This window comes from Octopus bimaculoides, chromosome 6 (assembly GCF_046866305.1).
Source record: "Octopus bimaculoides isolate indiv1 chromosome 6, ASM4686630v1, whole genome shotgun sequence".
NCBI lineage: Eukaryota > Metazoa > Mollusca > Cephalopoda > Octopoda > Octopodidae > Octopus > Octopus bimaculoides.
This window is the reverse complement of record NC_142933.1, coordinates 63,905,214-63,920,213: the sequence shown is the minus strand read 5'-3', so window position 1 is coordinate 63,920,213 and position 15,000 is coordinate 63,905,214. Positions and strand designations below refer to the sequence as shown.

General features: G+C 37.6%; 1 protein-coding gene across 2 annotated transcripts in view; it reads right to left on the bottom strand.

Moving 5' to 3' along the window:
• Window positions 1-15,000, bottom strand: part of LOC106874787 (UPAR/Ly6 domain-containing protein qvr) — a 203,607-nt gene that overhangs the window by 58,244 nt on the left and 130,363 nt on the right. The window contains exon 1 of one of the 2 annotated variants that reach the window (XM_014922642.3): window positions 14,073-14,440. The exons of the other annotated variant lie outside the window; for it this stretch is intronic. Within the exon in view, the coding sequence (XP_014778128.1) occupies window positions 14,073-14,133 (61 nt within the window). The 5' untranslated portion in view covers window positions 14,134-14,440. Of the gene's footprint in view, window positions 1-14,072; window positions 14,441-15,000 lie in introns of those variants that run through there. 2 annotated transcript variants of the gene reach the window in all.

The window sequence follows — 15,000 nt, the reverse complement described above, 5'->3', positions numbered from 1 at the left end:
TGTTTTTTCTGTCCATAATCATAATGTTGCTAAAATCTATTCATGTATTCTGTAGTATAGCTTAGCACAGTCAGCATATTTACACCAAGATAACGAAACAACTACTAAGTGTATGCTTGATTTGCTTGAAATGGCAACCAAATTTCCATACAATCACACTCATCTTAAAAAGGAAAGGATCTGTTGGATGATGCGGTCCTACTGTTTTTTTTTTTTTCAAAAAAGAAAAAATATGTTTTGGAAAGTCACGATTGGAATGTCTTTTATCATAGGTCTGCTGGATTACGATTTTCGGCAGCAGCCATATATGAAGTTGGTAAAAGAAACATCGGAAATGCTTTGTCCCATGCAGAAATAGGAGCTACTCAGAGGTATTGCAGCCTCTTGTTCTGAATCCATCGTAATGTCGAGAACCTTTCTGCATCATCAGCAGTTAGGGGTCACATCGTTTCGTCCCACGATCCATTAATTTTTCAAACATTTCCATCATTTAAATATTCTACGATTGACCCTCATCACCATACCCTACACTCACATTCTCTCCTTTCTCTCAACTAAACTACCTCAGTATGGCTGCAGTCCAATGACTGAAGCATGTAATATATATCTATATATATATATATATATATATATATATATATATATATATATATATATATATATATATATATACGACGGACTTCTGCACAATTTCTGTTCACCAAATTCGCTCAAAGTATTGTTCACACACACATACACACACACATATATGCACACTCATATGCACGCCCCCCCCCATTCACATGCATGAATGTATGAATGCACGAATGCACTCACTCACGCACATAAAGACTTCATGAACTACAGTTGCTTGCATAAAAGCTGTATACTATTATTAAATTATACGGGTATCTACAAAGAATGCTTAATGCATGCATGTTAATACGAAGTCACGCTACATGTTACATGCTGCATTAGAATTATATTGAGTGATGCTTAAAACTGAATGTTGCGTATTGGATTAAAAGCAAAGAAAGTAGGACGACTAAGTGATTTCCAGTTTTAGCTAAATAGAAGGTCGTAGGTTGATCTTGTCCAGTTTTACTATGTTGAGAATGCACATTCGCAAGGAGAGATAACGTTTGTAGCAACCTTGAGGGGCTTTAGTTGGTGCTGTTCATGTTTAGTGAGAGAAGGGATATATTACTGTTCTTTTTTTTTTAATTATGTATAGGCGTTGGAGTGGCTGTGTGGTAAGTAGTTTGCTTACCAACCACATGGCTCTGGGTTCAGTCCCACTGCGTGGCACCTTGGGCAAGTGTCTTCTACTATAGCCTCGGGCCGACCAAAGCCTTGTGAGTGGATTTGGTAGACGGAAACTGAAAGAAGCCCGTCGTATATATATGTATATATGTATATATGTGTGTGTGTGTGTGTGTTTGTGTGTCTGTGTTTGTCCCCCCACCATCGCTTGATAACCGATGCTGGTGTGTTTACGTCCCCGTAACTTAGCGGTTTGGCAAAAGAGACCGATAGAATAAGTACTATGCTTACAAAGAATAAGTCCTGGGGCTGACTTGCTCGACTAAAGGCGGTGCTCCAGCATGGCCACAGTCAAATGACTGAAACAAGTAAAAGAGTAAAAGAGTAAAGAGTAAAGAGTAAAGAGTAAAGAGTGAGTGTAAGGTGGTGAGCTGGCAGAATCGTAAGCACGTCGGGCGCAATGCTTAGCGGCATTTAATTTCTGCCAAGGTCGACTTTACCTTTCATCCTTTCGTGGCTGATAAAATAAGGTCGATGTAATCGATTTACCCTTCCCAAGTTGCTGGCCTTGCGCCAAATATTGAAATCGGCATGTGTAGTGATTGTGTCTTTACAGGCATGACATCCACCATTGAATAATTGATCCCATTGGAAACAATATTGAAGAATTCATTTTCTCATGCAGGAAAAAGAAAAAGATAACTACAATAAATTGATATCCTATCTTGGACTTGATCCTCTGTGTGTGTGTGTGTGTGTGTGTGTGCGTGTGTGTGTGCGTGTGTGTGTGTAAAACGCACTTATACACATACGCATATACAAGCATAAACATAAAGCACAACTGTTCGGTAAGAAGTTTGCTTTCCAACTTCATAGGTTGGGGTTCAGATCCACGGCGTATCACTTTGGACAAGTGTCTTCTGTGAGTAGATTTTGTAGGCGGAAACTTAAAGAATTCCGCTATATATATATATATATATATATATATGTTTCAGTCATTTCACTGCGCCCATGCTGGAGCACCGCCTTTAGTCGAGCAAATCGGCCCCAGGACTTATTCTTTGTAAGCATAGTACTTATTCTATCGGTCTCTTTATATATATATATATATATATATATATATAAAATATATATATATGTGTGTGTGTGTTTGTGTGTGTGGGTGGGTGTCTTTGTATTTGCGTCTGTTTCCCCTCCACCACTTGACAACTGGTGTAAATTTGATTACGTGCCCGTAACTTAGCAGTTCGTCAAAAGAGACCGATAGAATAAGTACGAGCCTTTAACCAATAAGTACTAGGGTCGATTTGTTCAACTAATATTCTTCAAAGCGGTGCACCAACATGGCCGCAGTCCAATGACTGAAACAAGAAAAAAGACAAAAAAAAAAAAGAAAAAAAGCAGCGGATCACAGATGTCTGTGAAGGGACAGATATAGATACAGAGATCTGTGCATAACTAATTGCTAAATGACAGAGACAGTAATTAGGAAAAGTCAAGGAGAAAATAATGTAAGCAACTAATAATTGTTCCTGTTTATCACACAGAAGCAAAATAATGAGGATTACCGCATTGATTAATTTATAAACCACTTTTAACCACAGCTATACCCGAATACATTACTTAAAGGTTAACTTAAACAGCAGTTTAAGATGAGGTGTAGGTAATGGGTTCGTAGGTTATTGTCATTGTTTAGCCACAGGGAACACCTCGCAGAAGGATCTTGATCAAAAGGATTTTAGTTGTGAACCAACTGTTGCTGTTCCAGTTTTTATTCAATCATAATGTAAGTTAGACATATATCCAATAAGTACTCCACTTGTTTTTTTGTTTGAAAGACGATAGTGTATGATTTAAAGGGGATTTAGTTGCCTTTTTTTCTGACAGATTGACTAACAATGTTGAGATTCCCTCATGCATTATTAATAGTCTAGTTTATTAGTATAGGCAACAATTCTTAATAAATTCTATGTAATCTGAACACGAATGTACTGATAACAAGTCATCTACTCAACCAGTGAAGTATATCAGAATATATAACTGCTCCTCATCAAGTACCAGGAAGCCATATTTAAGTACATTTGAAATGGATCAAAATCTTTTGAAATACAGGCAAAATCTATGCGACGGCTTCTACAGAGTTTCCGTCAACCCAAATTCACTTACAAAGCTTGGGTCAATCCGAGGCTATGGTAAAAGACACTTGCTCAAGATGTCACGAAATGGAATGAAATTTGAGACTTTGTCATTGCAAATTGAGCTTTTTAACCCTTCAGCCAGCTTTTTAGGATACTTGGCTGCTTTTTCTAACAGTTATCAGCATAGGTATGCAACTAAGAAGTTTACTTTGAAGCTACATTGTTTCATGGTCAATCTCAGTGTGCGACACTTTGGACAAATATTCCTGTCATTGTCTCAAGTTGTCTAATACTTTATGAGAAGAATATAGTCAATAAAAAAACTGCGCAGAAGCTCTTTGCCAATATATATATATATATATATATATATATATATATATATATATATATATATATATGTGTGTGTGTGTGTGTATGTGTGTGTGTGTGTGTGTGTGTGTGTGTGTGTGTGTGTGTGTATTGTTAGCCGGCAAGCGCTATAGGAAGTTCTGAAAAAGCTTGGTATGCCTGACAAGATGTTGAATGTTATCATCTCCTTTCATGAGGGAATGAAGGCTGCTGTCGTGTCCGGAGGGGAATCTTCGGCTTCCTTCGACGTTACAAACGACACAAAGCAAGGCTGTGTTATAGCTCCTGTTTTGTTTGCATTCTTCTTTTCAGCCATGCTGAGGTATGTTATTGGCGACATACAAGGTTGTATCAGTTTCGAACAAGCGGTGGTCAGTCACCAGCGTATCAAAGCCAAAACGCTGCTAGGCACCAGTATCATTCGTGATCCACTTTTTGCAGATGATGCTGCACTAGTAGTGACCTCCTTAGAGGAAGCTCAGGAACTTCTAGACCGGTTTTCTACTGCATGCAAAGCCTTTGGTTTGATCATCATCATAAAGAAGACGGAAGTAATCCTACTCCTAATCAAATTTGCCTTACTCCTTTGCCCTACTCCTAAACAAATTCGAGGCGTCAGGCGGAGGCCACCGGTTCATAATTTTCCTGATACTTCTATACAGGTTGATGGGAAAAACCTAAATTATGTGAAGTCATTAACATATCTTAGTAGTAAAGTGAATTCGGGCGCTTCTCTAGATGAAATCGTCAACCGTCTTGCAAAGGCAACCAACGCATTTGGCAAACTTTGTTCTCGCCTATGAAATGAAAGAGGGCATCAAACTTGACACTAAAGCACAGGTTTATAAAGCTGCCATTCTTACTACTCTTTTGTATGGTTCAAGATCGTGGAGAAACTTTGTTGCAACCAGCATTAACAGGCTTCGGAGTGCAAGTCAAAAGAGAGAAGCGGCTGCAAATATACTAGCTGCACTGACCTGTAATCCTTATAATTGCAGGTTCTGTGGGCTTTATTGCAAATCGTTGGCGGATCCTCATACGTCGAAACCGACGGGAGAGTCCATCGTATACATACATACATACATACATACATACATACATGTGTGTGTATGTATACATGCAAACACACACACACACACACACACACACACACACACACACACACATTGTTTCAGTCACTGGACTGCAGCAACGCTGGGGCACCGCATCAATGGATTTAATCGATCCCAGTACTTATTTTTCAGAGTCTGGTACTTGTTCTATCGGGTTCTTTTGCTGAAGCTTTTGATTTTGCTAATTTAAGGGGACGTAAACAACCCAGCGCCGGTTCTCACTCGGTTCATTGTCTGTTGTTATGTCCGGACAAGTTGGCTTCTTAAGGAAGATCTCTACAGTACATAAAATAGGCCAGCAGTTGTTAGCGTGGAAATGGCATTATGTAAGACTGGTTTAATGAAGCTAATGAAACGTGTGTAAACTAAACAACAAACACAGTCAGGTAATTCCATTCTTTTGTTGTAATTTTTTTATGCATGCTTTACGGATGCTTTGTGGATTTTCGGATTACTGGTGCGGTGGCGTCTTGGGGAACCTTTTTAAATTTCAGATTGCCACCATGCCAATTTACATACAATATATATGTCTGAGTGTGTGCGTGTGTGTGTGTGTGTGTGTGTGTGTGTGTGTGTGTGTGTGTGTGTGTGTGTGTGTGTGTGTGCATCACGCGTGAAGCCACGATTTCGACTAGGGAGATTGATTGTCAGTCATTAAAATGGATCCATCATTTGTCGTCTCGCTTACTTTTGCATGAATATGTATGCAGATATTATTGTATTTAAAACGAGTGAATGAATCCACGTCAACATAGCTCATTCTGCAATTTCACTCACTCTCCGCTGTACCTGAACGAGAAATACTTAAGTCGGAATTATTAAACTCTTACAGGCGCACATCTAAATATTTGATTTCTAAATGATTGCTACCAAATAGATGTACAATGCAAAATTTTGATCTACTCCCGTGGAAATCTGAAAGCTTTGGATTTTAAAGCTACTTATTTTCGATCTTTCGGAATTTTCCACTGTTTATCAGTCTTTTCTGACTAAAAATGGCTGTTTTGCAACGGGTGTTTTCCAGTGCTTGAATTCGATATTACTATTTTGTTCCGTTTTGGTTCCATTAGGTTCTTTTTATTACATGATAACGATTTTTCTATTTCTCTCTCGGTGATCTTGCATTATTTTTGTGATTTGCATGTGATTTCACCCGTGGTGTGTGTGCGGGTATGTGTTAGTTTGTATGTCGATGTGCACATCTTTGTGTTCAGTTCTGTGCAGGTTTTGTATTTTTCCCGTAAACATTTAACGTGCGTTCCCTATTTAATTCCATGAGTGTGTGGGCATCTTTCCGTCTCCGTCTCCGTCTCTCTCCCTCTTGTGTGTGTGTGTGTGTGTGTGTGTGTGTGTGTGTGTGTGTGTGTGTGTGTGCATGTTCATGCATATGCGTATTTGCATGTGCATCCGTGTAATCGTTACGCATCTTGCATTTTGTGTTCTTTGAGTGTTTGGATGGTTTCTCTCACCTCCTCTCCTCCTCTCTCTTTCATGAGTATAGAGGCTTGCCTGTCTGCTTATACATATGTGTGTGTGTGTGTGTGTACGTTCAGACTGTTTGAACATTGTTTTGTTGTTTTTACAATCTCTTCATTTATTGGTATTGATGAATTACTTTTTACCATCCTTAACTTTTCATATTCTCTAGCTTTGCACATATTTTGTTGGTGTTGGTGTTGTTGTTGTTGTTGCTCTTCTTCTTCTTCTTCTTCTTCTTCTTCTTCTTCTTCTTCTTCTTCTTCTTCTTCTTCTTCCTCTTCTTCTTCTCTCGTTGTTATTTTCCCTTATCCTCTTTCTGTCCCTCTATTTCCAGATTATTTATTTACTATTTTGTTTTTTGAAAAGTCTGCGCTCGCGCTAACGCTCGTATATGATTCGTTGAACAAGATCCTTTATTCATAAAGGTGAGGAAAGTTTGCTTCGATTGAAATTACAACACTCTAAATATTGTCCTGATGTTCTATTTACCCCCTTTTTCATCCGAAGATCGGAAGCATGAAACTCGGTGTAACGATTTGTAAACGTTTTTAGCTTCTAATAAAATCCGATATTTCGTCCAACATATAGTACCGAGTAAGTATTTTTCTCCTTTCCGATGCTACATATGTGCAGAACAAATATTGCAAAGCTTCCTGTTCGGTGCTCCAACGGTTTCGTCAGTCCACCGTCTATTTAACGACTCCAGGAAGATAAAAGGCAAAGTTACCCAAGGCGGAAACTGAACTCAGAGCGCAAAGATCAGAATAAATAATGCAAAAGCAGTTCGTTCGATGGTCTAAGACTTCTGCCAATTTGACGACTCCTAAGTTAAGTTAAGATCATGGTGTAGCGAAAAAATAAGAAAAAAAATCCTGGAGTAGCGGGAAAAAAAAATTCTTGGAGTAGAACAGAGTTTTCAAACCACAATCTGGTTTCGATTCCGCTTTGTAATTTTTCCTTTCCACATTTTTCACTGATACCGTCTCATGGAGCCGAAGAGATCTGAACCCAGAAAATATGTGATTAAAACATCGAATATTTCTACTAAATCTGCCCTTCTTTCACAGCTATCATATCAATGAATGATTCCTGATGATTTCCTTGTCAAACGCAAAGCATTTGGTATGGAATATTCATGGGAGACGTTAGAGCATCGGCTTAAGATTGCTTTCCTTCGAATATCGAACTATAAGTCTTATAATTTTTAGAATTGTTTGATCAGTGATGCTTTAAATTGACATAAATGAGATCTGAAATAAACGAAACAAAATTGAATTGCTGGCGTTATTTACCCCGGAACAACCCTGATGCAGGAAATCTAAGTCCAGATCAACCTTGATTCAGGAAACCTATGAGCAGATCAACCTTGTTCCACGAGGTCAATATGAATAGATCAATCCTGATCCATGAGATCCTTAAAGAGAACAACTATGACCCAGGAGACCTAAGACCACATCAACCCTCATTCAGAACACATGATAAAATCTCTGATCCAGGAGAACGTACCATTTCTGTAAAAACGGTGGTGTTGAGATTTGTGCAAGATTTGATTGCTATTTCTAGGATGTCGAGCAACCACGTAGAAGCTACTTTAATGGAACGACAAAAATGTGTTTTTCAGTGAGATAAAGCGACTTTGCCGCCCCATTACTTACAGTTTTCAACTTACAGCGCGCCAACATACACAGCATTTGTTTTTATAGCAACATTGTCTAGATTCTTTCTCTACCCATTTTCTTACTACAAGGAATAGTAGATTTAGTATATTTGTGTATGCGTGTTTGTGCATTTGTGTGTGTGTGTGTGTGTGTGTGTGTGTGTGTGTGTGTGTGTGTGTGCGTTCGTTTGTACGCGTATCTGTTAACGTCATGTCATGTATGTACGTATGTATATATATTTGTTCAGGTGTGTTTTTCTGGTATATATTATATCGCACTTTTTGCCGAATCGTTAAGTTATGGGAACGTAAACAAAACAACACCGGTTGTCAAGCGGGGCAGAAGAGAATGTATGTGTATATATATATATATATATATATATATATATATATATATATATATCGATAAGGTTGGCCAAAAGTCACCTGACAGTAAATCAAAAACCATTTAATTTCAATTATTTATGTTTAACAACTAAATGAATTTAATAAAAGCATCTAAATAGGAAACATCATGAAAATTGTTCAAACTGAAGTCCTTCTTGAGCGACACCATTTCCAAATAAATAAATAAAATTGAATTTTAAGCTTTTATGGAATTTAAATTTACTGTCGGGTGACTTTTGGCCAACCATGTATACATACATACATACATACATACATACATATATATATATATATATATATATATATATATATATATATATATATATATAAACAGGCACTCTCTCTCACACATATGTATGTATGTATCTATCTATCTATGACAGACTTTCACATAGTTTTCGCCTACCAAATTCACCCTTAAGACATTGGTCAAGCCCCAAATGTCGTTCAATGGGACTGAACCCAAATCTACTTGGCTGCAATTTTTCTTTAACTTCACTGTTACACACGTGTGTATGTTAAGCATTATGGTATCGTAAGTATTGTTTAGCTCCGGGTCAGCCCCGATCTTACAGACTTATGATCAAAGGCGTTCCACCTTTGACAATCCAAAAGCATGCCTTTTGTATATTAGGTACTATTACGTAGAACAATATCATTCTCTGTTTATGACAAAGGGGTAAGTTCAGGGAGATTTAGCTGCTATTTCTACCAGGTCGAGCGAAGGCGCAGACGCTTCGCCATTAATTTGCTTCCATGTGTGTTTAGTTGTATGTATGCGTTTGTCCTTACGTGTTTGTGTGCATGTGTGTGTGTGTGTATGCTTGCATGTGTGTGCGTTCGTGTACGTGTCTGTGTGTGTGTGTGCTTATGCGTGCTTGTGCATACGTATATGTGTGCATGCATGGCAAGTGCAAGGCTTTATTTTGCAATAGTACATTCTTGAGAGAAAAGTCGAATTCGCAACATGTTTCCCATACCTATACACTGACGTATCTGCTGATGAAGTTGGCCACACCCTAACAAATACAGCCCCACGCAAAAAAAAAGAGGAAATTATTTGCAGCCCCTCCTCTAGTAATTTAGAAGACAAATTTTTTTTTGGATCCATATAATTCTTCTTTCTTCTCTATCATGTCTGACAAGGTTAAAAAGTCTAAAATTGTCATAATTTTATTAATCATATTAATTTGTCCGGCACCTTTTCAATCCCCATTTGCCTCACCCGTATGAGAAATATTGAGCTTAATGCTACAAGGAAATTGATACACGTAACAGTTATTTATCTCTCTCCCACCTTTCCTAAATTAAAAGCACGGTAGGCTGTTTTGTTGTTTGGCCCAATTCAACCCTGATCGAACACACGATCGAACAGACGATCGAACAGACGATCGAACAGACTATCTATAAATGAATGAGGGATCTAGAGAATATATTACCGAATGCATCGTTTCTTACATACTTTTTCGAGACGGTAGTTATGATTTAATGGTTATTTGGCTGCTATTTCTAGCAGGTCGAGCTACCATGTAGAGTCTACCCCATTGACTGGTCTTAGATACACGTCTATGTAAATTAGTGTATCTTAACCATTTTACAATATTTCTCTTTTAACGGTTAACCGTCTCCATTTCCCACCATCACCACCATACATGTTAAGAAAAAAAATTAATCTTTAATACCTCTTTCATAACATTAACAGCCTTGTAAATAAATTAGCACTCAGCATATTAAGAAATCAAAATAAAAAGAAGATAAGACTATCAAAATCAGTACGATTATTTCCTCACTGGAAAACCCAAATTTCATTGTGGAACCCTAAAATTTCTCACGGATTAAGGATTACGAGTGTAAAGACTCAGACGCAAGCTATTTGCCTAAGCTACACAAAAAGTAAGATATTTCGTAAGTTACAACAGAGAGCATGTACTACTAGTTAGTATATTACTTTGTTTTACTCAAACGTTTTCCGTTCTCTCAGTTTATCTATTCACTTTAGTTCCCGCTGTCTAGGCCGCTGCAACACTCAACGCAGCGTATTTGTTAGCGTGGTCGGGGGAAGACATTTGAAGAGCAGAAATGAGTAGCACGTAGTGTCAGAGCAAATTCCATAGAGACCCCAAACAGAGCTTATATGGCTCTAAGCGGACATTCGCCTCCAGTCTGTTAGGAACAATAACCAAATCTCCCTCAAATCAAACAATGCCGTCTTGCAAAAATGAGAAAGGACATTGAATAATGTATTATTCGATAACTCCTTAAAAAAAATAAATGTCCTAAATAACTGTTTGAAAAGACGGAGTAGTCATGCCTGGAATGCTTTTGGTCATAAGTTCTGGATGAGGATTGACCTGAGGTTATATAAATACAGCAACGTCATCATCTCCACCCATAACAATTACATATCGCATAGCACCTGTAGTTCAGAACCTGACCTCCAGTGAGCCAAATCCTATTAAGGTCAGCTTTGGTAGCATGTTTTGCTTATTGTTGTTGTAGATATCTGTTGCTATTTAGCCCCAGGTCATGTCTTGATAGAGCAAGCCCATGACCAAAGGTGTTCTAGCCATGACCATCTCGTCTTTTCCCACATTACACTATCCAGTATTCTTTTTTTTTTTATAAAGTAAATGCAGCAGGGTATTTTAAGCGTGAGATTTGACTACTATTTCTAGCAGATTGTAGCGACAACGTAGAGCCTGGGTGGGGAAACATTTTTTAGTACCAGAATCAATTGTAAGTGTAAAAGACCCTGTGGAAGCCCTCGTCTCTACTGAACAAAAAAATAAAAAAAGAGTACCGTTTTTGTACATGTTCATAGGTATGAAGCATATTTAAAAACCGTTTTAGTTTCAATTATATTATTTTTCTTTTATTTGAACTTTTAAGGGTTTCGGCTGGGGATAGTTTCAAGTTTAGACGTGGACGAAACTTCCACTTTATTTAAATATTACCGCTTATTCATGTTTTCATAAATACATCACAAGAAGAACGGATTTCCAGTTTGCTTGTCCCCCTCCAACATCGTATGTATGTATATGTATATATATATGTGTGTCTGTGTTTGTCCCACCAACATCGTTTGACAACCGATGCTGGAGTGTTTACGTCCCCGTAACTTAGCGGTTCGGCAAAAGATTCCGATAGAATAAGTACTAGGCTTACAAAGAATAAGTCCTGGGGTCGATTTGCTCGACTAAAGGCGGTGCTCCAGCATGGCCACAGTCAAATGACTGAAACAAGTAAAAGAGTAATATGTATTCTGTTCCTCTTTGGTACAAGGTTCGCATTTTTTCATTCAAACATATGGACGCAACGGAGATGTTGTTCCAATTACCCTATTGCTCTGTTCAACAATGGAAGCCTATCACCATTAGCCAAGCACCAAAAGCCCCATTCTCCTGTCATGCGAAGCTGGTGATAAATAATGACTTAAAATTTGAACTCCAAACACAAAATAGCAGAACATAAAAACATTTCATGCAACGTTGTAACGACTCCCACTATACACTGTTCTGGACTGGTGAAGTGGTGCTTTATTTATCAACCCCAAGAGGATGAAAGACCAAGTTGACTTAGGTGGGATTTGAACTCAGAGTGCAGCATGCTGAAACTAATACTACATGATACTACTATCGACGCACTAATGACCAATTCCGCTAATTCTCTGTCGTACAGCGTGTTCAATATTATTTTATACTATTGTAGAGTGGTGAAGCGTGTCTCAAACAGTAGAGTACGGAATCAAATGCTTGGAGGTGTTCTGATACACCCTTTGCGCACATAGTTTAAATCTCTTTGTGGTTGGTTTGCCCTGAGTCAATCCAGATTGAGCATAACTGTCCATAATTAACTATGACCATCTCATCATTTCATATATATATATATATATATATATATATATATATATATATATATATATATATATATATATATATATATATATATATATATATATATATATATATATATATATATATATATATATATATATATATAGCGTCCTTTACTTATTTAAGGCTGTATAATGTAATGTAAATGAGAGTTTGGTGTTATTTTTTGCGGCTTATGTGATCATATAGAAGTTCCTTATTGACTCAGTAGAAGGTTCCTTTAAAGCACATATAAAGCTTTCCTTGGTGGCTAAAAATACCTTTAGGTTTGTTAAAATTATTACTGGAGTCGATTCAATGAAATATACGCTTGCCCTTAAAAAAAAAAAGGCTAGGCCCTGAAAAGATGTTAAAACTGTAATCACGCTAAATTTAAATATTTTCTGGAAGTGTTAGAGCAGATGATCACGTCCGATTTAAAGAGGCCCGAATTTAATCCTAGCGTTCATTCAGTCATGTTATTTATAAAATAAATAGGACACACACACACACACACACACAAACAAAAAAACAGTGGTGATGTCTTCATTGGCAGTTAGTGTGTACACTTGTAGGTGTACTTTCTTTCTGCTGCCGATGTACATCAAACTGATTTATTCTTGTTTCTGTTGTATGTGGAGGCCCTTACAGGTAGCGGGTCGCTTACGATGTAGCCAAGATATTTCTTTCTTCTAAACTAGCTTTGGAATCGGCTATGGTAATTTTAGAGCTAATAAATGTAGCAGGGAAATAAGAGACAACAAAACCCCCAGATTAAAGGTATTTTATGATGTAGTTTCTTCTATCTAGGTTTCGAGTTCAATTCACACTGGAATCGATTTTGCCTGTCAGCTGTATTCTATAGGACTACATACATACATACATACATACATATATGCATGCATGTAAGCATGCATACATCATGCATACATACATACATACATACATACATACATACATACATCTGTACTATAATTGGTCGATTATCCACTGTTCCTTACGAATATTACTCAAAAGAAAACATCCCTGATTATCTTAATTGGTGCGGATGTGATTGAAAAAAAAAAAAAGAAAATACAAAAAGAGAAACCTGACCTATTCCGTCCGAGTTTCGATTCCCGATTGAGTCTAATTTCGTTTTCCTTACGATGCTTAAATCAAGCACTCTTATACACTCCTCCTATACATTTGGATGCTGTTTCTCTACGATATATAAACATGTATGTATATATGTATATATGTATGTATGTATGTATGTACGTATGTATGTACGCATCGTGTTGGATAAAACCAAGAATGTGTGACATTACAAAGCCCAATCGTCTAAGTTCGCATCATATGACGGCCACTGCAATTTATCCGTATCTGAAACATGTAACTGCCACTGGTGTAGTTAGAATTACATGTTTTGATAAAATGGGTAAAGGCATGCAACACACTACTATAAGCAATCGGGACACTGTATAATTAACAAGCGTACCGCTAACAGTCAGTCAACGGGGAAATCGCTTTGAGAGATGTCTGTTTTTTTCTTTCTTATAAAGAGATAATGAAATTAGTTTAATCATTTATAATTTAAACTCTATGCGAGACTCGCAAGAAAACGATAGAAAGAAAGAAAGAAAAAAAGCGAAAACACGATAGAAAACACAACAACGAAACGTTATTACCAAATTTTACAACAGTGTCAGCATCAATAACGCTAGCTGTACGAGCAGCAATTTTTCTTTTCATATCGGTGGAGAAAAAATTTAAACAACAATCCTCTCCTGCATTATCACCCCAAAATAAGATAAAAAAATATCGCTTGGGGATTGAAAGAATTCAATGCTCTTACCTTCCGAAAACGAAATATAGCAGAAAAACAGCAGTAGTAGTATACTATAGAAGAGTTTCATTACGAGGCTTGTTTATTGACTTCCAAAAGAATTTTGCGCGGACTGATCCGACGCGCACTGTTTGTTCGTTAAGTGACGTTTAGCGAACACGCAAGTGTTGATAGCGAAGGGAGGTAATTCAAAATGTAAACATGAGTAAGTGGGGATGTACGTATGTATGTCCCAGTCTCTGCACTTCACACTAGTACACACACACGCAAAAACACACAGATACACACACGCACGTACACAGACACACAGACACACACACAGAGACACAGACACAGACACAGACACAGACACAGACACAGACACACACACACACACATTCACTCACTCATTCACACACATGCACACACACACACACACACACAGAAACACACACACACACACACACACACACACAGAGAAACACACACATGCGCGTGAGCGAACACACGCACAAAAACAATAATTAATTCATAATCTCTTTCTCTTCGCTCGTGCGTGCGTACCTGTCTATATATATATATATATATATATCTCTCTATCTATCTATTCATTTATACAAGTACACATGCATATTAATTTACAAAGACCTCAGTTTTCTGTTATTTGTACTTTATAATGGTGCTTATGATGATACATGCGTTTGCCTGTCTGTCTGTCTGTATGTGTGCACTCGCGCGCGCGTGTATGTGTGTGCGTGTATCTATATATTCAAGTGTAAGCGCTTCGATGTACAAGCAAGAAAAATACACAATATATACAGTAGACAATGATGTATATATACACACACACACAAAGACACACACACAAAGACACACACACACAAAGACACACACACGTAGTAGAGTGTAGTTATTTAAACCATGCATTCCTCATCTCTCTCTCACCCCACCCTTTACA